Source organism: Peromyscus leucopus, chromosome 17 (genome assembly GCF_004664715.2).
Source record: "Peromyscus leucopus breed LL Stock chromosome 17, UCI_PerLeu_2.1, whole genome shotgun sequence".
NCBI classification, from domain to species: Eukaryota; Metazoa; Chordata; class Mammalia; order Rodentia; family Cricetidae; genus Peromyscus; species Peromyscus leucopus.
In genome coordinates, this window is record NC_051077.1 from 39,168,254 (window position 1) to 39,191,673 (window position 23,420).

At 35.8% G+C, this 23,420-nt stretch overlaps 1 protein-coding gene across 2 annotated transcripts in view; it reads left to right on the forward strand.

The window, feature by feature from the left end:
* Gpm6a (glycoprotein M6A) overlaps positions 1-23,420 on the forward strand; it is a 264,991-nt gene that overhangs the window by 223,018 nt on the left and 18,553 nt on the right. For both annotated transcript variants that reach the window (XM_028861377.1, XM_028861376.2), the window contains exon 2: positions 14,362-14,554. In XM_028861377.1, the coding sequence (XP_028717210.1) occupies positions 14,362-14,554 (193 nt within the window). The remainder of the gene's footprint in view (positions 1-14,361; positions 14,555-23,420) is intronic.

The window sequence follows — 23,420 nt, forward strand, 5'->3', positions numbered from 1 at the left end:
CTTTACATATACATATACACATATTTATTTATAAACATATATATTAACAATTAATAAAAAAAAAGAAGGCATGAATTTGAAAAAGACCAGAAGGGCATATGGAAGTGTTGGGAGAAAAGAAATGGGAGGGGAAATAAGATAATGATACCATATTCTCAAAAAATAATATAAATGATTTAAATAGAAAAACTGAAAAATAAAAGTTACCTGATGCAAGACTTTCCGATTTTTTTATTTTTTTTGCCCAAGATCGCCAAAGAGAATAAAACCAGCCCTGTCATCTTCAAAATGTTTTAAAATCAGCTTTGCTTTTTAAAATTTAAAACAGGAAAACAATGCTAAGGAAGTTTAAGTGGCTGCTAGTTGTTGGACAAGGCAAATATAGGACACAGTCCTGTTATTTTCTATGAGTTCTTTTATCCTAGCTCAGCAACAAATCCTGACTAAATGCAACAATTCCCTACATTTATGTGAACTATACTTTTAAGATTTTGGTTCAGTTTCTGTGACACCAATATGTTTCAATCCCATTATAATATTGGTTGGCACATTGTCCTTGACGGGCAGACATTTTGATGTTCCTTCCTACTTACAGGATGACTAGAGGAATAACGACAAAACAAACACTGGACCTTGTCATTAGAGCTAGTGAGGGTTTCCCATCTTCCTGAGCCAAACTGTTTGAAACGGCACGTACAAAAAGATGTGTAAAACAGCCCCTGGTCTCGGGAACTATCAGTCAAACCAAACTGTATCTGTTAGGGGTTATAAGGAATGAGTATCTTATTTAATAATTTTGCTTAGGTCACATAGTCCATAGACATTCGCCCACCAGCCTTACAGCAATTCTTGTTATTACTTTGCCATCACCGGAGGTGACTGGAAGGAGCAGAAAATAAGCTTTGTGTGTATTCATGAAATTCTGCGGATTAGTAGCTCGAAATAAAAAGATCTATGTGGAGAGCAGGTTTTCATCCATAGGCTGAGCTCTCTTAAAGATGTGCCCCGTGGTGAGCAGAATACAAAAACAGCTACAAGGCATGCTCGGCTGTGCCGTGTTCACAGGCTGCTTTGTGGGGAGCTCTCATCTCTCCAACCCTTTCCTTTCTCAGCCTACGGTGTCTACGGGGCATAAGGGATATGATCAAAAGGTGGAAATGACATCAAGCAGTTGGGCTATGGGATAAATTGTGGGTGAAATTGCAATAATGAGAAAGCATGCATCTGTCTTTTGTGATCATAATACTCCTTCACATTGTAATAGAAGCAAGAAAAATGACTGACAGAGGCTTGGCTCAGATAAAAGCAACATTTCCCCCAAACCTTGAAAAAGATAATGTATTGAATGAATTTTATAGAAGGAAGCATCTGGCAATGGAGCCTTTCATGAGGAAAATGAAAGGGGTGTTTCGGAGAGAGAACAAAAACATTATTCTGTTGATTCAAAATGCAATTTAGCTTTTTAGCGACGCCGATACCTGAGAAAAGACGATGTTTGCCACAGCACCTCTACCTGAAGGACTGCCACCAGCCTGTCTCTGGCTTCAAATGAGCGGAGATTATTTTCAGGCTCTCTCAGGCAGAGCTTCAGTAGGAGGAAGGGGGGTCTCCTCTTAAGACAAATTGTGGCAATTTGATTCTAATTGTACCAAACCGGTTACTATATCCACAATCTAAGGTTATCATAAAACAACATAAACAATGGTCATCAGGCAAAGTTTATTTTCTTTGCTACGTATTTGAAGTAACGTTTCAATATAAGAAATTCTTGAAAACATAACCTAAATTTTTTGCCCAGTAGCCAGTTTTGATATATTGTAGTAACTATGGAAGAATATTTTAACTACCCACTTCCTTGAAAAAAAACAACCTTTTCATTTGGAATAATGTGAAAGTTCAAAAATTCCAGATTACATTAAAGACATATTTGAGGAAAAATTGGTCATATCTGCAAACATTATAGTGAATTCCCTATGCTATGTTAAAACAAGAAATTCTCTGTAAGTAACTTAAGCATTTAAAAAATATTCCACATTTTTAATTTCAAATTTTTCTTTTACAGCTTTAATGCACAGTCAGGAATTATTTTGTTGCTGTTTAAACCACTAGATTCAAAATTTATATTTTTATTTTTAAAAATAACTTCACATTAATCAGTGATATTTTGGCCATACTCCAATTTTTTAAACTTATTTACATTTCATCATTTAATGAAACATATTAATCTATAATTCTTATTTTGCATGTTAACAGTGGATTTTGGTAGAGAAACTGATCCATGGATTTTTATTATTCTCTCTCTCTCTCTCATCTCCTTTGTGTTATGTTGTACGACTTAAACAATGATCAATTTTAGTTATAAAAATACAAACATTCTCTTGGAGTTAGTTTTAACATACATATGTTTTCTTTCACTGCTTGTCACTGTATGTCTTCTTTCACTGAGGATGGGACCTCAGAGTTCAGGGTAGAGGCACTTCCTGTCAGTAAGCCTGAATGTCTGAGTCCCATGCACAGAGCCACATGATAGGAAAACAGAAACCAATTCCACAAGTTGTTCTCTGACCTCCACACACATACAGCATGGCATTCATACATTTGCACACACATACAAGTAAATAAGTACATACATAAATGTAATATAAATGACAGTAACAGTATGAAATACAGATCAAGAAATTTGTTCTTGTTGTAAACACTCAGCTCAGTGATGTATACAAAGCAACTTTAACATTAATAATAATAATATTTTATTATTATTATTATTATTATTATTATTTTGTTCTTTCAAAGAGTTTCTCTGTGTGGCCCTGGCTGTCCTAGAAATTGCTCTGTAGACCATGCTGGACTCACCATATACCCAAGATACTACAACGTATATCAATTTTACATAAAGTATCATGATTATTGATAGGTTCTAAGTTTCCTTGGAAAACTTATTTCAAAAGACTCTTACATAATGATCAATTGCTTTAATTAATCACACATATGTAAATATATGAAATTAAGTTTAAATCTCACTATATTATAAAATTTTATTCAAAGAAATACTTTATAAATCTATGGAGGCTCACCATTAGTAACCATACCATAGAACAAAATTGATAACTTAGAGTTTCACTTATATTAGTAAATAATAGGTTGTAAGATGTGTTATGATCATGAGATGTCTACCTTACTACCAATGAAGAGAAGACTTCTGCTAGACTTTTATGCAATAGAATGTTTAAATAGTTCCTCCAGTGGCTGAATTGGTGCATTGTGGGATCAGAAAAAGGACAGCTATTTCTGCACACATGTCTGAGTCCAAGAGACTCATCCCTTAGGTAGCACAATAATCTGGAGCAATATTTGCTAATGGATTTCAGAATTATGTAAAATTATATTTAATATTAATAAATAACTTGTAATAAGAAATTCCTTTAAGTAAAAATAAAAACTTTCTCTTTTCCTAAATTGGCTGTCTTAAGAGGCAAATGTTCTTTATTTTTATTGTCAGATTTTTCTCTTTTGGAATTGAATTGTTCTAAGACTTCAGGTCCTCTGTGGGTGCTCTTCTGTTATATTGGTGTGTAATTTTGTGTTTTATTTTGAGTTTTGTGCAGAGTCATACTAAAAATCCTCACTATGGTATAATTATCAAAGCAGAATTTTGAAAGCAAAATTCTGAATCCAAAACAGGTTGCTGTACTGATAGATAAAAAGTATCTTATTTTTTATTTTCTTTCTCCTATAAATTTAAGATAATTGTGATAACACATTACAAGAAAGATTTTGAATCATCTCTTCAGCACACCTGACCAATCACTATTTGCAAGTCAGGTGATTTTTGAGTAAATATGATATAAATAAGTGAAAACTAGTATTTAACTAAACAGTCACTGCCATAGTTTCTCATTCCAAAGTAAGACAACATCAGGATTCTGTGATCTCTGCAGAATAGACAGGCTTGAGGCAATTATCTTTGAAATAAATTTTCCAGTTAGTTTATTCATCAAATATTAATTGATCACCTATTATATACTTGATACTAGAATAGGAATTGAGCATGAAGAAATTGACAACATAGAAATTCTTGACCTCGTGACTTATAAATCAATAAGCAAAATAAGTTATACATTAAATGATGATTAGTGTTGTGTAGAAAAAACAAGGATCCTTTGGAGCAGAGTCTAGGGGTTTTTTTCTTCCTTTTTATTGATTTAACTTTTTATTCATTCATTTTTTGTGGATTTCACATCCTACATCTCAATCCCACTCACCTCCCTGTCCCTTCACATCTGCCCTTTTCCCTTGCAATGCCCGCCCCCCAGGATAAAACAAAGAAAAAGAAAAGAAACATCTCTTCATGGAAGCTGTGATGTGACACAGTGAGTCACACAGTTTACCCTTTGGTCCATACATTTTACTTGTGAGTGTTTATTGCAATGAGTCATTGGTCTGGTCTGAGGCCTCTGGTTTCTGCCACACGATAGATACTGGGCTCTCACTGGGACTCTTTTTGGATATCCTGTTGTTGTCCTACATCGTGGAGATCCTGCAAGTTTGAGTCTGCAGGACCAGCCCCTATATGTGCTTCAGCAGTTCATAGACGAAGTACGTATTGAGGTGGGCCAACTCACAACATTGGTTCTGAGTCTTGGTGGTTGATGAGTTAGTCAGCCCCCCAGCTCTCTCTCATCCTCACCTCCAGGGTAAGCTCTCTGGTACCATCTGGGCTAGCTCAGCCTATGCAGTAAACAGCAAGGGGTGGGGACGGTTCTCCTGTTCTTATACCCTCTTTTCACCTACACCTACATCTACACGACCAGGATCGGCTCTACTGTGTTGCCCAGGTGAGGTGCAGGGGCCACTCTGCTGAGTGTTGCAGCTGGTGAGATGATAAGAGGCAGGGCCAGCTCTCTCACTCTCCCATCCACCCAAAGTGTGCGTGGGGGTGAGGGGGGACCTATTTCTTACCCATGCCACCATATGGCAGATGAGGAGGGATCAGGGCCAGATCTGTCATTCTCTCCTTCCCCAGGCCAGCTCACCTGCACCCCAGTCAACAGAGTCAGCTGTAGTGTGCTGCCCAGGTGAGGTACAAAGCCTGCTCTCCCTGGCGTTGCAGCTAGTGGGGAGCAGAGCCAACTCTGTATAGTTCTATCCTCTTGGCCTTTGGTGGTAAGAAGTGCTACAGATATCAAAACGGGCCGTGGCTGCTGAATGGCCACAGATATGGACCATGACGGAAGCCCAGAGCCAAACATCACCATGTCTCCAGGTGGCAAACCGGCCACCCACCTCAGCCAACTTCTCACCACCTTTACCTCTTTGGATCTGCCTTTCTCCATAGAACATGAATCATTCTGTCTCTCTCTCTTCCATACCCCCCCCCATATATTTGCTCTACATAACAGAGCTGCACTGCTCAGTGCCCCCAAGGAACTGGGTGAGTCGTGTTTTCTCCTCCCAGGCCCAAGGCAGAGATCCCTGGGTGAGCATGTGGATCTTTGACTCCTGCTCAGTCTTTATCTAGATTTCAGTTTTAAATGAGATAAACTCACATCAGATTAAAGATAACTGCACCCTTAACCATCCCTTGCACACAGTGTTGGAGTCAAGTTGTTTGAGCTTCCCAGAGTTTGGAAGCACATACAAATGCCTGTGTCTCCTTTGACAATAATAGGTGACCAGGTTTGCTCTACCATTTCTGGGCTCAGTCTTTAAGTAGATTGTGAAGCTGTGCTTTCTCTTACTGTGTTGTAAGTCATCTCATCTATCTCACTACATTGCAAGAATGACAAGTAGCCTTTTGTTTAGAAGGATGACAGGAAGTAGGAAGACCTCAGGATTGCCACACATGCTAGCTTTGGTTTCATGATTGTGGTGAAGATTTTCATGCATATCCAGCTTGACCTCCTACATTCAGATGACTCAAAATCTGAGCATCCCTTATCCATAATGGTGTGCAGAGAAAGCTTCCCTGTTCAGTTTAGTAAACCCATCAAAATATGAGACAATAATAAATTCTCATTTTTAGCTAAGGCATATTTAAGAGAATTTGCTAGGCAGTGGATATTGCAACAAACAAGCAAATGTACAGGCACATGGATGAACAAATTAGTGAATGGGCAATATTTTGAGCAAATGCCTAAAGGTCATGAGGGAGCCTGCCATGCAGTTTAGGCTGTTTATATCAAGAATGAATCCATTGCAGGAGTAGATAGAATTTCAACTGGATCTCCAGAGAACATGTAAATAAGCAATCTGTGGGCTACAAAAACCTTACATGTGTTTGGAAGTCCAACCAGAGTTAATATGCTCCAAACATTTTCCTCCCAAAACATCTTCTGTTTTGCTGTTGTTTTTCTTATTCTGAAACATGTCTCCACCTGACTGTTCCTTTACCCTGGGGGCTTATTTATCACAGCTAGAAGTGTATGGTTCTAATCATTAATGAAGCAATTAGCTTTCTGCCTTAGGAAACAAGCTAATTAATCAAAACATTCTTGCTAAGTCATGTTGACCGGTACAAAATGTTATATAATTTGCAATATAATTCTAACAAATTATCTGTAGCTTAAATAGTAATACTATTACCAAATAAAAAGGAAATGTTTTCTAAAAAAAAATGCACAGTAAACAAGCTTTGAAATGCATTTTAGTATATATTCTTAATAGTCATATAGCTGGCATATAGCTCATATGGAGGTTTCATGTGTCAATGCAGTGGTAGTCTTGGCTGTGTGTCTGTAACATAGGTGTTCACACAGAAAATTCAGTGGTTTCATTGACTGTATGTTGTATATTCCAATCAACAATTTTTTTTAATTTCTTATAGTGATATTTATTTAACCACTATGCTACAAATGTCTCATAGTTTACAGACAAGTGTTAGAACATCATGACAATGAATATAACTATACACAACACTACCTTGTGTTCATAGGAAGCCACATCTGTACATTAGAATCAGCTAAAACATTAGATACAAGTCTTAGGATCACAACAGTAGGAATATAGGGTCTCAAGCTGCAGCATAATTCCTCGTGATTTTGGTAACTACAAAGTTAAGAGGATAAGAGAATACGTCCAAACTCAGAAGATACTTTTAAAGATTTTTTTTTATTAGAAAGTGGTCGTTGGGGTATGCTATTTTGTTAATGCCATGTACAAACATAGTATTGTGAGATATCCACCAGGGAAGACTCCTTGTGCATAGGTTTAAGCCAATAGAAAGTCTTTACTAGCCAGTCAGTCCATTATTACTCCAGTGTGGTACTGAGCCTTTCTTTCTCATGGTGGGCTTTTAAGTACAAAAACCACACCCTGGGTTGGCACACCTTAGTTAGCACAGTTAGCGAACATAACTAGAGAAGCTAGAAAGAAAGTTGATACATTTAGAGACTTTCCCAGAACTATGGACTTGGTGAATTAGGTCTTTGCCTCGTTTTGGTAGGTGGTGTTTGTTGCCTGTGTGCTAGGTTCCAAGGCCTAGATGGTATTTTCATGGTGGAGTCAGTTGTGCTAAGGTCTGGAGGCCTGTTACGATTGTGAGGCAGACCACAGATTTATTCACATGCTGGTTTCTGGCAAGAAATGTTTTTTTAAAATGCTAATAAAGACATTACTTTTGAATTTTTAATTACTTGATATCTACTCTAGTATACTGTAAAACATGAGTTATATCCTTAATTACAATCACTAGAAAACATGCATAGTAACACTTAATAAAATGTTTGATAAGCTTTTCCAGTGTAAATAGTTTTCATAAGTTTAATTTTGAACTATTATTGCTCATATTTCAATTATGTTATACTTTATAAATTTTAAGCCTGCTTCAGTGATTCTGATTTGCCAAATAATGTTGTGATCACAAGATATCACATTAAATAATACATACTTTGATATGATGTTTTTTGAAGTTTCTGAAAAAGCATTGAATTTTTAAATTTTTATATCATAAATATGTAAGGAGCAAGTAAAGTCCAAGTCATAGTTATAATCAATTCTATATAAAAAGTACATAGAACTAATAGACACTCAAGAAAGCTTTCATTAACTGTTGAACTAGTGATTCAGTCTCCCTGCTGTTAGGCCGGATATAGAAAAGGGGTGAGCATATGAAATAAACTTAGCACAGTCAAGTCCTGTCTTTGTTCCTGCACTCCTACCCAGGAGATATATTTCCATCTATAATATGATAGAAGAAAATCAGATGGACTCTACTCCATTAAAATTTTCACACTAGAACCAAAGGCTAGATTGCAAACTGAGGTGACATTTGTAAAAAGAACTGAAGGATGTAATGGTTTATTAATATTTTAACTTTAGCTAATAATATCTCATTTCTCCTTCCTAAAGATGATGCTAAGACCCTTATTGATCACTGAGATTTGTCTAATACCCAAATTGATTTCTGGAGTCTTCCTTTTGAAGTTGGAAGAATCCTTGAAGCAACATAACCCAGCATCAGGCTTCAAGGCCTTCAGGGTTTCAGTGTGCTACCTGGTGGTACTAGTTAATGGCTTCAAAACACTGAGCAGCAGTCATCAAAGGGAAATTTAGTGAGCCCTGCCTAGCTGGAGGCTTGCACTCTCAACTGCTAGGAAACTGTTCTGTACTCACTATTTTAAAAATTCCAATCCATGTTTTTATTTTTGTTGTATATAAACCTCACATTTGGTAATGAATGTTGATCTTTGTCCTTTAATCTCCTGAAGTGCTTTTTTTCCCCTCCAATTTCCATCTTTGACTTAGAATTTTACTACACATCTTCTCTCTTTGCCTTCCAGTCATCTAGTAAAGGGAGGAATTCTGTCATGGTGTTTTATTTAATATACCCTCGCACCTTTCAAATATTTTACAGATGTAACCACATTTAGTCTTTCCCTCGCCTCTTTATCAAAATCTGACATCAATATTTCAATATTCCTAATCTGTCTTCTCTGCCTAAACGTTCTTCACACTTCTCTCAATCCCACAAATACTATCTTAACAACTTGTTCATTATCTGTCTCCCACCTGTTTAATACTGACTTTGTTAAGTTCTGCATCTCCAGCAATTAGCACAATCCCTGGCATCTCAATGAGAACTCAATAATTATGTACTTAATGGACTAATAAGAACAAGAGAATTCAATAATTATACACCTAATGGACTAATGAAAACAGAAGTGTTCAATAAAGTGCTAAGGGGAGATTTTCAGCTACATTTTAAAAAATCAGCATGACGCCTGCTTTTTATTTGGTAATAAAAGTTTAATTTGGAAAATTTTTGACATGGCTGGTAACAGAAAAGTAGAATAAACTGATTTTACATATGATATATAAGCATGACAGAATTCAAAACAGAAGAGACCCATTTAAATAAATAAGCCAACATGAAGTTAATAATAAAACATGGCTTCTCCCTTAGTTTCAGAAACATAAAATGATACTTTTTCTCTTTATATCTCACTAATTTTGGTGAACAGAGTTAAGACAACAAAATTATAAGTTAAAAGGCACAAATGTTGAAAAGACAGAGATAACACTTAAAATTTTCATAGCTGCTATGATTATCAACAAAATAATCCAACATTGAAAAATAATTCTGCCAGTTGGTGGTGGCACATGCCATCATTAGTAAGGTAGGATTTGTTGATACAGAAAGAATTATCTCCTTAGTAAATGATATGGGAAAAAAATTACCAACGAGTAAATCTTTAGTGTGTTGTCAGCCTCACTTTTCAATGTATTTCCTAAAATCCATAAGTTTGCTGGTCTCTCTTTACTATTGTCTGACTACTTTTTTTTTTCTTGTTCATTTAGATTCTTATTTTTCTCTTTGATACAGCTTGGGAAGTAACTGTAGGCAAGGACTGTGCTTATTTGTCAATATTTGAGTGAAGGTAAACTGATTATGTACTTAAGGAAAGGTAAATGTACATTTAAAAAACAAAAACAAAAGCAAAAAAACAGCCCTGTGAAGGGAATTTCTGTTTCCTTGCAAATTTTACATTGGAAGAAGTCAGTTTTGTGCTCTTATTAATAGTGGGCAAAATGCTAATGTTTTGGAGGGTGTGTTGAAAATAAAGCTTCGTGACTCTTTTAGTATTTATCTCTACCTTAAAACTGACAACATGGCATTATTTCACTTGAGAGGCTACACCCAGAAACTGGACATAAGAAATGCTTCTTTGTGCACATCTGGCTATAGCACACAAATCCCCGGTCAATATTTGAACCTTCGCTCTATTTGAGAACTAAAAGGCCATATTCTCATAATAGATAGTGTTGAAAATATACAAAGTGATCATTAATGTTTTTATAGAGATTTTTTCTCAAGAAATCTATTTCCTACAGTGCCAGAGCCCCATTTACCATGCTTCATTAATATTCGTTTAATAGAGTGTTTTTGCACTTTCGGCTCAGTAAAAGCATGATGATGGGGGACAGCAGAATCCTCAGCCTTCAAGGGTGATTATTGGGAGTGCATCCTGGCCCAGGGGCATGGTTGCCATGGAGATGCTACTGATCTGCCAAGGCTGTTTCTCACTGTGGGTGGAAAGAAGCTCCCCTGCCAGCAACTATGTGGGATTCTGGCAGCTGGAGAGAATGCTGAAATGATGTGCTGCTTCTCCATATGCGAGTTCAAAGAGACTTCTTTAAATGCAGTAGGCAACTCGGCTCAGACTCATAGGAAGAATGGGTTTGATTAGGATGTAGTCCATTGCAAGCACAATATGTCCCCAATGAGACACTTAAGGATTTTCATTCGAACAAAAGTTTTGCAGAGGGTCAACACTTAAGTTTTTCTACCCTGATCATGCAGAAATGGGAACATACAGGAATTTGTATTTGTCAGCAAAGGTAACATAATTCTGAGTAATTTATATGGAGTGTTTAAATGTGGAGTAAAGATATATTTTAGTGTCTTTTGGAGACCCTAAACTAATTTGGAAATGTATATTAACTCAGGGTCATTAACTTTAGTTTTCTCTAGTATTAGAGCTTACCTTATACGTTTCTAAATTTGAAAGCAACTAGTAAGTTAAATTTGCAAATAATACTTCTGTCTGTGAGCATATGATTTCTTCTTGGGGAGACAGAACCTAGCACAGAAGCTAATGTTGGCCATAAACAGCACAGTAGGCAAAAATGTGACCTCAGTACAAACTAGCTCCACACTGGGAATAAAGTTAACCAGAAATTCTAAGTGACCATTTTGGTGATCATTTTTATGTTTTTTTTAAATTTTATCTGCTCTTGAGTTACTCTGATTTCATATTTTATTCACCTGTAAATTCTATGTTCTAAGGTAAAGCGAAGGTGATAGCATTCAATATTTAGAATTTTCTTTCTGCATCTCAATTTACAATCAGATGATTGTGTTGAGCTTGAGAATTGGGTTTTGACATTTCAAAATGTCTTCAGTAGAATTGTTCCTTGACTGTATCAAATGTTTTGAGACTAGGAACAGAGAAGAACCACCAAATGGGTACTTGAAGTCATTGGGACCATTTGGTAAATTAGACAGATTAGGAGATTCTTTGTTTTGTTTTTAATACACATGTTACTTGTTTTCCCCTTTAATTGTAAATAATGAGTGAGATGGGAATTATAGAATATCAAAGGGAATAGTCTAATTTTTTTTCTGCCACGCTGTTAGTCTCCATCCAAAACTGGGCTCCATGACATTCAGATACTACACACACTGGTCTCAGCCATCTGTTGGTGAATTTTTTTCTACTATATGAAGTTTCAAGCTGTTCTAACCTTTTCCACTTCCCCACATTTGTGTGTGTGTGTGTGTGTGTGTGTGTGTGTGTGTGTGTGTGTGTGTAAGAAATGTTCAGGAAATGATTTTGCTGTCACAAGAAAGAGCAATAAAACTGGCGAGAAGCTAAGGCTCCTTTTAAAAACTTCTTCTGAGGGAGATGATACAGGCTATAATTCTCAAGGCCTGTTCAATGAGGAATATCAAAATAACAGTCTAGTTCATTCTCCAAATATAAAGTCACTTCACACAGGAATGTTTAAATCTCATGTTTAATATGTTATAGATAATATGACTATAGATATAGATTCATAAAGATCAAACATCAGTAACCAAAAAGTTCTGCGATCTGGAAGGAAAACACTCCCTGTTTCAGCCCTTATATGGTGCTGCAAGTGCAAAGGTCCACAATTAACCTCATCTGACAGGACATAATTAGAATGCAGACCTACTAAAATATTATACAATTACCTTAAGGCCAAGTACATAAAGTGCATATGCAAATGAATTTTATGCTGAGGTATCAATTCCATCCTCAAAGTATTTGTTTATATGCAGATATCTGAAAATTAAAAAAAAAAAAAAAAAAGAAGCCTGTTAAATTCAAAGCACTTCTAGCCTCAAGCACTCCAAATTAGGGATATTCAACCTTTATATGTCTTCTAGGTAAAGTTCACTTAGCTTTCCCTATGACTGACTTAAGTACAATAATCACAATCCTCTTAAAGAGGAATTTAAAATTCTCACTTGTTACTTAGTTCTGAAGAAAAGAGAAGCATAATCAATAACATAAAAGGGCTTCCTCATTCAAATGGGATTGAACTAAGTTTTTTCAAATGGAGGGATGATCGGGTAAATCTCTGGATTGGAGATGTGTGTGACAGGGCAGGGGGACAGCTAAATATATTAGGATCATCTTGGAGGTTTACTAACCTGTTCGTACTGCAAACTCAATTACTCAGTCTGAGCAGGGGTTAGCATGGAGTGTCTCACCACTACTTACTACCGAATATATCCATTTAAGATTTTCTAGTCAATTTAATTGAACATATCTAGAACTCCCTAGGAAAATGTTGATATTGCATTTAAGCATAAACAAATATGTTTTGTGGTATATCAGCCTAAATGCTCAACTTTCTCTAAATGGAGGCATAAGTGATGAAGTACAAAAGCCAAAAGTGCTTGTTACGGTCAAAGAGTTTTTTAACAACCATATGAAAGTATAATAATAGTGATAATAGTTGAATTGTGTCTAACAATAACAGCTTACATTTAAGGAGCTCTTTGTCAGAAGTATTATTTTATATATTAGCTCATTCACGTATCACGAGAACAGTATGAGGTCATTCTCTTATTTTCACCATTTTATGCAAGATAATATCGAAAGGATGAATCTGTTAAAAAAAAAATCGCAGTGATGGGATCAGTATTATGCCCTCTCTGTTTTCTACTGTGTCCACGTCTTTCTCATTTATTTTTAACCCAAATCTATGAATAGATTTTTCTTTATGGGTCACACACACACATATATGAACTCAGAATTCATCTTGAATTCCTTTAATATTTGGAGTCTATTCAAATCCTGTCTGATCTTTTCCTCTCTACTTTCAGAATCTGTAGGTCAAAATTCAGTTAGTTGAATTTATAATTGAGTACTACAGGTTTCAAATAATGATCTGAAATGTAGCAGGAATCTTAAAAGTTCTTTTTAATAAAATCAAACCCAAGGCCAGTTATTGGGGTGAATACTGGAAGGTCAGAGAGACAGAACAAGCCACAGCTATCTCACCTTGCCAGTTTCTCAGCTGGTCCTGTTTCCTCAGACTGGAAGTCTCTGAGTCCTCATCCAGAATGAATCCCAGCTGAACTGTGCTGCTTCAAAGCCTGAAACCTTAACCAGCCACATGCTTAACCAGCCACATGCTTAACCAGCCAAATGCTTCTAGTTTCTGGTCCTCATGCCTTATATACCTTTCTGCTTTTTACCATCACTCCCTAGGATTAAAGGCTTGCTTCCTGGGATTAAAGGCATGAGTCACCATGCCTGGCTGTTTCCAATGTGGCCTTGAACTCACAGAGATCCCAGATGGATTTCTGCCTCTGGAATGCTAGGATTAAAGGCATGTGCTATCACTGCCTAACTAGTGGCTTTTCTGTTCTCTGACCCCAGATAAGTTTACTAAGGTACACAATATTTTGGGGAACACAATACCACCACACTGAAAGAAATGCACAAATGGCTCAGAGGAACAGATATCACTTAAGTAAAATGAAAACACATTAATCACGAGAGCAACAAATTCAAAGCGGGGTGCTGTGCTTGCCTGTGTGATGGTTTAAAGTGAGAGTCTGCTTAGAAAAGAAGGGCTTCTGTCGGACTAGGAGTAGAGGATGCAATCATAGCCCTGTGAGCATCCACATGGTTATGAGAATGGGTGTTAGCAATGGACTTCATCTTTACTCTTTCCAGGGCCCTCGAGGGCTTGATGGGGTTGACCTGGGGTCATCTATCAATACTAATACTGTTTCCTGTGGTGTTGAGGTCATAGACATATTTTACTAAGATGAATAAATAACATGAATTTTCACTTTTTTTTTTTTCTGTTGCTCTGCTGCAGGGTGTTTTGAGTGCTGCATTAAATGTCTGGGAGGCATTCCCTACGCTTCTCTGATCGCCACCATCCTGCTGTACGCGGGCGTTGCCCTGTTCTGCGGCTGCGGTCATGAAGCCCTTTCTGGAACAGTCAACATTCTGCAGACCTACTTTGAGATGGCCAGGACTGCTGGAGACACACTGGACGTTTTCACCATGTGAGTCATTGTTTATGTCCACTTTCTGTAGAGCGCTTCTGTTGTGTGCATTGCCTCCTGTATCTTTTTCTAAATAAATAGATGTCTAGCGAAGTAAGGTGATGATGGATGAAAAAAAAAAAAAAAACCTTCATGAGGCAAACACAATTCGGAAAAGCGTTGATCTGTTAAGCAATACAAGGCACTTTGCATAGAATATGAGGCCAAATTAATAGAGATTTAACGTAGGCTTTGACGTGAATTAAATTACGACTAAGCAGAACATTTTTGCCTTGCTCTTCAAATTTGAACATAGACTCCTCAAAAATGCTGAAAAGACAGATAACAGAGGCAATCACAAATCTAGACTTTGATGTTAATTCTAGGAAATTCATAAAACTCTAAGGGGGATCAGATACTTCACAATTTTAACCCAGCCATGCATGTGTCATCTTACTTTCTTTACCTCACAGAAAATATTGTTAAAGGTTCTTGTGGTCTTTTGTAAGACAAAGATTAAATATTGAGAAAGTTTTCTTTGAAAATGCCAATTATATTTTGATCCTCTAAAATATAAACTACTAGGATTATAAAATTATGATGATGGTGAAATGATATTTTTTGTAAATATAATTTAAGCAGTCTGGAGGTGAAGGTCTTTTGTCCTGGTTTCAGGCTCTTATTAATAGTATAGAGAACAAGTACTTGAGATTCATTTACAGTCAGTTTTTCATTCTGACCATCTATTGAGTGATTTCATAATCATAAACAGAAATAACTTATTTATTACAAGTTTTTAATACAAACTATCTGTCCCAAAAACCATTCATGTTTGTTAGCCTTGGAACTGCTTGCATTTATTTCATGTTGCTTGATTTGATTTTATGCGTTTGAAATTTTCTTTTTTTTTTCTTTCTAAAATACTTACTTGTTCTTTCTGTATGTTTACATTTTCTTAAATCAGAGTGTTTATACTTTCAAATCTTAATGGTTATCTAGTTAGATATGTTACCATTGCTTTTTACTCAGATCCTTCAGATAAAAGTAATTAACTGTAATTCTGATTGTTCCAAGCCAGTTCCTATGATCTTGGCATTATTAGAGTCTACTTAGTAGAATAAAATTATCTTATAACTACAGTATCAAAAGTATGCAACATTGCCGGGCAGTGATGGCGCACGCCTTTAATCCCAGCACTCGGGAGGCAGAGCCAGGCGGATCTCTGTGAGTTCGAGGCCAGCCTGGTCTACCAAGTGAGTTCCAGGAAAGGCGCAAAGCTACACAGAGAAACCCTGTCTCGAAGAAAAAAAAAAAAAAAAAGTATGCAACATTATAGGCCAAATGTGGTGGCTGACATCTTTAATTCCAGCATTTTTGAGGTGGAAGCAGGCTGATATTTGTGAGTTCCAGACCAACTTGGTCTGCGATAGCAAGTTCCAGAGCTACATAGAAGACCCTATCTCAAAAAACATTGTTTTAAACAAAAAATTTTAATAAGTTGTATCCTTGGAGTAATTAAAGTTAATAATTTTCTGTGAAAAATTAAGGGAATGGAGTTGAATGTTCCTGTTATATAATAAAACCACAATTCTCTTCTCTAAGGAGTGGAGGGTATGTTCTTCCAAAAGAGGAATCAGCAGAAATTTTAAAGAAAAGACATTTAGCTTGTATATTTATCTGAAATATTTGAAGATTCTAAGTCTTAATAAATTCTAAACAGTAAAAAATGAAAGAGAATAAAGGAAGCCTATAACCCTTCCACCAACAGCAATTAGGAGAGGGGATTGCTGAAGCAGTGACATCATCGAGACATGTGGTGCAACTGTGTGAGCTCAGCTAATCATGATGCTGGGATAGGGAGAATAGCAAGTTCAAATCCCACCTGGGCTGCAGAGTAAGTTCAATGCCTACCTGGGAAAATTAGCATAAGTCTTTCTCAATATTGAAATTACAAACAGAGTTGGGGATAGAGCCCAGTGGTAGAATACTTGTAACACTTATGTTGTGTGTATGACAGCCTCGTCTAGTATATATGAGGTCTAATTCCCTAGTACCAAAAAAAAAATAGGAAATTATTATTAAAAACTGCAGTCCATGAATCTGAAGTATCAGTGTCTCCAAAACTTGCAAATGAATGATTATTAACAAATTAAAAGTTGTCTATTTCATATGGTAATTAATGTTATTTCACAAATCCTTTACAAATTAGCACTACCTATTTAATTGGTTAATAAAAATATATTCCCATAATTTTAATTGTCATAGAGTTAAACATTAAAAAACACATAAAACCAAAGCTTGATAGCCATTAACACCTTAGATTTAAATTTCCGTGAGATCCTATTTCCATTTAGGAAAAATGACTTAGATTGCCAGGGAAGGCTTCAGATGGATTCCAAAAGTGGATTAGACCTGACTGCATTCTTAGAAAAGGATGAAGCAGACAGAAACAGCAAAAAGAAATAAGCAAAGCCTACAGTGAGACGACTCACCCTCACATGGTTTCAGATGCCATGGTCAGCTTGTTGTATCACTGGCATACCACCAGTAAAAACAAAACAAACAAACAAAAATGACAGTCTTACCAGATACCCAGAATCTTTGAGTATAACAATGGCATTTTGGCCAGATGTCGGCGTCATTAATTAAGCATCTTTCAAGGGCTTTTCTTCTTTCCTCTATATTTCAATTCAGAGGATTTCCCTTTGTTGCCCTGGCTGTCCCAGAACTCACTCTGCAGACCAGGCTGGCCTCAAACTCACAGAGATCCGCCTGCCTTCCCCTCCAGAGTGCTGGTATTAAAGGCATGTGCCACTACCGCCTGGCTCAATTCAAAAGTTTTAAAACAAAGAACCTTCTTAAGTCAATTTAGTTTTAGGGAAAGGGTCCTCAGATTTTAGGCACATTTTCAGAAAGCTGTAAAACTGTTTATGGTCCAGTTTGCTTGCAGTTGCCATAATAAACACCTTGACTACAAGTAATGTGGGGAAGGAAAGGGTTTATTTGGCTTACATATTAAAGTCTATCATGTAGGAAAGATAGGGAGAAACAAAAATAAATTAATTACTTAATTAGTCAATTGATTAATTCCCAGAATCACTCTTTGTTAATTACTTATACTCATCATATGGAATGTAATTAAGCTATTTCAAAATTCAACTGGATAAGCAGGAAGTAGTGGTGCATGTCTTTAATCCCAGGACTCTGGAGACAGAGGTAGACTGATCTCTAGATTCCAGGACAGCCTGGTCTGGTTAGTGAGTTCCAGGACAGCCAGAGTTACAAAATGAAACCCTGTCTTGGAAAAATTAAAGAAGAAAGAAAAGCAAAAGAAAAGCCAACTGGGTTATTGCTAGTTAGTTCAGGAGAGTTTTAGTAAGATGATTTCATGGATATATTTTAATGTGATAAAACTGACATTTTCTTTTCAGTTATATCTTAGCATAGCTGGACAAAATATGTTCTCACCGCTCATTATTTTAAGCTACCACAGATGTCCTGGAAATCCACAGTTTCTCTATATTTAGTCTGCATTCAAACTGCTTTCTTCAGTTATAGCACATAAAGTTTGCAAGGAGTCATAAGTCTAATAAATGACTATATATATTAACAATTATAAAGTTACATGTTTGATATTTAGGCAACAAACTTTAAAATATCACAGATCTTTGCTGAAGCTCTGGAGATACTATCTGTAGGAGCTTAGGAAAGGGAATTTAGAAAAGACTTTAGATTATTTATTTTTATAATTTTCCATTTGATCTGTTATATGATAAATTAAATGAAAGAGCAATAAAGTATGTTTGGAATAGGAAGAATAGTATATTGATTGGGTGTCCAAGTTATTTCTCTTTTCCTAGTTCAAATTCATTAAATTCATTATATAGGCTTCATGGAGCTTCCAAATGGATTAAATTCCGCTCCTTGGGGGGAAAAAGGAGGAGGTTTGTACCGTCAAACTCTTAGTGTGGTAAGTGAGAACTAATAAATTCATAAACTATGCATAGATGTCAAGGTAGTGGAGATCACCCTCAGCAGGGCTGCCTAGAGGAATGGGGGTGTCAGACGAATGGGAAAAGTAAAGGGAAACAGGGGTTGCAAAATAAGAACTCTAAGGCAGAGGGAGTAACTATTAGGCATATAGGTGACATGGCTTACTCATACATAGGTGTTTGGAAAGAATACGTATGAGAATGATCATAGAGAAAGCATGTGGTCAAGTTCAGTGATTTGCAAATTCTGGTTTTATCCCTATATTAAGTCTCCCATTTAAATGGGAAAAGAGGCCTGTTTAATTAGATAAGTGAGCTAAAAGATAAAGATAAAAAGAATTTCTGAAGACTTTTGATTTGCATCTGTGTTCCTCAGGATCTGAGGAGTTACTCTCTTCTTTATTCTTACATTCCTTTATTCTCTCTCTCTCTCCTCCATTATTTCGCTCCTTCCCATCCTTTCTTGCCCTCTACCGTTTCCTCTGCTTTTTTCCCTTATTTCTCTTCCAACCCCCTAAACACATACAAGTTTCTAAATGTAATCCAGATCTCTCAGACTAAGCAGCAATCTATGAAATGCATGTAACTGTGAAATGTTACCATTGTGTTTGGCTAGTCATCTTCTAGACATGAAATTTTACTTTTCACAGGTAAGTCTGCAGTTGGTTCCCTTCTGCTGCATTATATTTTAGACATGTAATTATGAAAACTACCATTGGTGTACTCTACATCCTAACTTCTCAGTTAATGTTAAGTGGTTTTGGCATGGTCCAGTCAATATGTCGAGGCCTTCAAAGAGAAGAGAATGAATTTCTAATAGTTTTCGGATCTATTGGTAGAATTTTTAACATCTTTGTCTATCATTATTAGTTGGTTTCCCAGAATTTTTTTTTTTTTTTTTTTGCCATTGATATGTCAGTTTGGTCTTAAAATCCAGATCATGTGTTGGCTCCAAAGATGTGACAAGTATATATTTTAATCTACTTCTCCCATTATTCTCCCACTTCAACAACATCCACGTATTAGCACAACCATTTGGGCTCACTCACTCAGGAAATGGCTTGTTATCTGTTGTGTGGTGAAGAGTAACTTTTCTAATCTGTGATTCAGAATCTCTTACCTGAGGAAAGTTTTGTCAATGTGTTACTGTTATGTTCTTTAATCATCATTTGACAACATTTGACAAAGCAAGCCAGAAGAGGCTAAGTATTTACCACTGCACAACACATTCATGCAGACACAGGAATGTGGAGAGTGGCTGAAAATTAGACGTCAAAAGGTGACCAAGATGATTAAATGATTTGGCCTCTTGAACAAATATCCTGAGGTTTGGTCACATGCAAGCTTTACTCCTAAATAAAACTTTCTATATAATTTATTTCTTAAGGGTTGTATTTGAATTTAAAAAAAATAATAAGTATTCAAGATATGATAACATTTATTTACAGACAGAATAGATTTTATTTTTAAAATAATTTAACTCTCACTTTATATACAAAATTAATTTACCAAATTATGAATTATTTAATACTCTCTAAAACAAAAAAAGCAGTAACCTGAGATAGATTCACTAATTTTACTCTCAACTAACATTATGAATTTATAATGTCTAAGTTTTTTATTGTTCAAGTTTATTCTTTGGAAATTAATGAATTATACAACACTTAGCAACATCTTAATGGTTGAAGTAAAGAAACAAGATAACAAAGGAAGACAAACTAAGGCTTAGAAACTACAGCAGCCTGTAAACTCTACTCATCTACAGTGTAGACAGTTAAACCAAACATTTTTGCCTTTTACTTACAATAATATTGCAAGAACAGGTAAAGCAGAGTCAATGGGAGATTCCTTGGATATCAGAGCATATTTTAAATCACAGTTCAAACTTAGGTTAGAAAAATCTTATTGAACTGATGAGTTTGAAAATGAGTCAAATAGTGTGCATTTTTGCTAAGCAATTTTTTTCAGGCTCTAATCCTTAAAAGCTTTTTTTTTTAAAAAAAAAAATCAGAAACTATTTTTCTTAAAACTAAGAAATTGATTATTTCACAGTTTCAGAGGTCAAAATCCAAAGCAGGTCTTACTAGGTTTACTGAAATGGGCTGAAATGAAGATGCTGGCAAAAGTGTGCTCCATCTGGAATCTCTGGAGTTGTTCCATCTTACAAAAGCCACCTGCATTCTTGGCTCCTTGTCCCTTTCCATCTTCAAAGCCAGCCAGCCATGTGGCATCCTGAAATCTCTCTCTGAATTTTATAGTGACACTCTTACATCTCTCATTTTAAATATGGGCACAATTACAAGAACCCACCCAATTTCTCCAGGATAATTTTTCTATCTGGAGATCATTAACCATATCTGAAAACTACCTTTGATGACAAAAGTTACATGAGCACTTTCTGGGAAGTACGTTGTGGACACCTTTGGAGACCACTATTCTTTACACCACTGTTAAAAGTAAGGAATTGGGGAAATGAGTCTCCATATTGTAGAATGGGCTATAATTTTTGAAGCCACTGAAAATGTGTTCCATTTAAGTAGCCATGATGCTTTGACTAAAGAAAAAATTCAAAGTAATTGAATTAAAATTTATATAAGAAATTAGAAGGGTGAACACTGGTAATTCTGTTTTTCTTTTTCTCCATTTCTCTACAGAATGCATGTGTTGTTTTTTAATTGGTTAGACAGTTATGTAAACAAACACTGAGAAATTTGAAAGGATTTACAAGGATATAAAAATATTTGAGAAGTGGGATATTATAAATTGTCATTCTGTAATTGAAAGTTATGGGTTCATATCTTGGTGAATGCAGCCAAAGCAATCTAGGTAAGGTGAGAAAGCAAAGAAATATTTATTACCTGCAGCAGATAAAGATGGCATGAGGTTTATCTCCATATCAATGTCCTCTCCTATAATTTATATTTCTATAAATATAATAAATTTATACAATATAAATATATTGCATTGCATATAAATTCTATATTATATATACATTTATATAATATATATATATTTATATGAAAGCACTTTCTGAGTGCATGTTCAATTTAAGATGTACATTACTGAACACACTCAGTTCAAGGTCATAGTTCAGGAAGGAAAGATGATTTACAGGAAAACTTCTCAGCACATTTTTGTTTGTATTAAACATACAACAGGAGATTAGAGCGATGGCTCAGAGGTTAAGAGCACTAGCTGTTCTTCCAGAGGTCCTGAGTTCAATTCCCAGCAACTGCATGGTGGTTCACAACCATCTGAAATGAAATCTGGTGCCCTCTTCTGGCCTGCAGGGATACATGCAGGCAGGACACTGTATGCATAATAAATAAATAAATCTTTAAAAAAAAGAAAAGCATACAACAAAGGAGTATCTTAGGATAAACTTAGTTTGTTTTTCCTGACAAGATTTTAGCTTCAGCCAATGGATGGGACATTTGAAAAGTACATTAACATAGAAAGTTAAGTCTAAATATGCCTCCCTAGTTATCTGCCAACATTACTTTGAGCATTTATCCAAAAGAATTGAAATAGAGATCTTGAGGAAATAGCAGAACTACCATATTCATTGCAGCAACTTTTACTGTCCAGGGTATTAAAACAACTTAAATGTCCACAGATGGATATGTAGGCAAAGAAAACATCATGTATAGGAAGTGAACTACTGTTGACCATTAGAAAAGAAATACTGACGTGTTAAAATGTGGATGAATTTCAAAAGCTTCATGTTAAGTGAAACAAGCTACTCACCACAGAACAGTGATTAGGTTAGATATCTACTAGCATAGTCTGGCTCATAGAAACAAAAGGTAGAATTCTGATTGAAAGGAGCTAGGTCAGAGAGTTGGACTAAATTTCATAAATTGCTCAATAGCATGGAGTTTCAGTCATGTAAGTTAAAAAGTTCCAGGAGTCTGCTGTGGAACGCTGTAGCATTTATAGTCAGCCATACTGTGATGCACATGGAAGTCTAGTAAGACGATGATATCATATTCCTCATACTGCATTAAAAGTTATTAAGTATGACTTATATGGATCACACCAGTCAATGTTCCAAAGCAGTTTGATGTGATTTTCAAAATCACTGATGATGGCATTATTTCCTGAAACCTAGCAGGACAGCAAGCAGAAAAGCAACTTCCATTTTTCTATACCATAGGCTTGTGAACTTATCTCCCTCTTGGTCACACATGGAATTCAGGTGATTAAGAAGCAGTAGCCATTTCCTGCTTGTGAAAATCGCCACACCACTTTCCAACTCAGAAGAGACATTACATGCTCTAGCATTACTGTCAAATCAGTGCATCCTAATAAACAACTTGCAACCCATAAACATATTACGGTGTTGAAATTAGTTGTATGCAGACTTCATATTTGGGTAAACAAATGTATTTTTTTTTTCCTGACACTGACATAAAAAAAATGACTTTGTGATTTAAAATGTAGGAAAGATGCTGTGAGTCACTGTAGGGCACTTTTTAACAGACACAAGGAGACCCTGAGTTCAATCCCTAGCACTAAAGAAAGAAAAAAAAGAGGAGAAAGAGAAAAAGATATAAAAAATATATACTTTCTCATAGTTGGAAAGGTCATGAGTGTGGAATAAAGTTGTCATCAGTGGAGGCTTCTACAAGACTCCACAGAAGGATCAGCTATTTATCTTTTCCAGGTACTGGCTTGAAGCCACATCAGTCTGTCTCCATCTTTATAGTGATTTCTCCCCTCTTAAAACTTAAGTGGAAATCTTATTAGAAAAATAATAAAAATCTTAATTATGAAGGAGATTGGAAATTTGGATAAAGATGAATAGTTTTGTTAAAAGTGTTGTTAATCTACACCATATGCTTCATGTCCATTCCTCAGATAGTTCAATATTGATGTTGTTTTAAGGGTAGAAT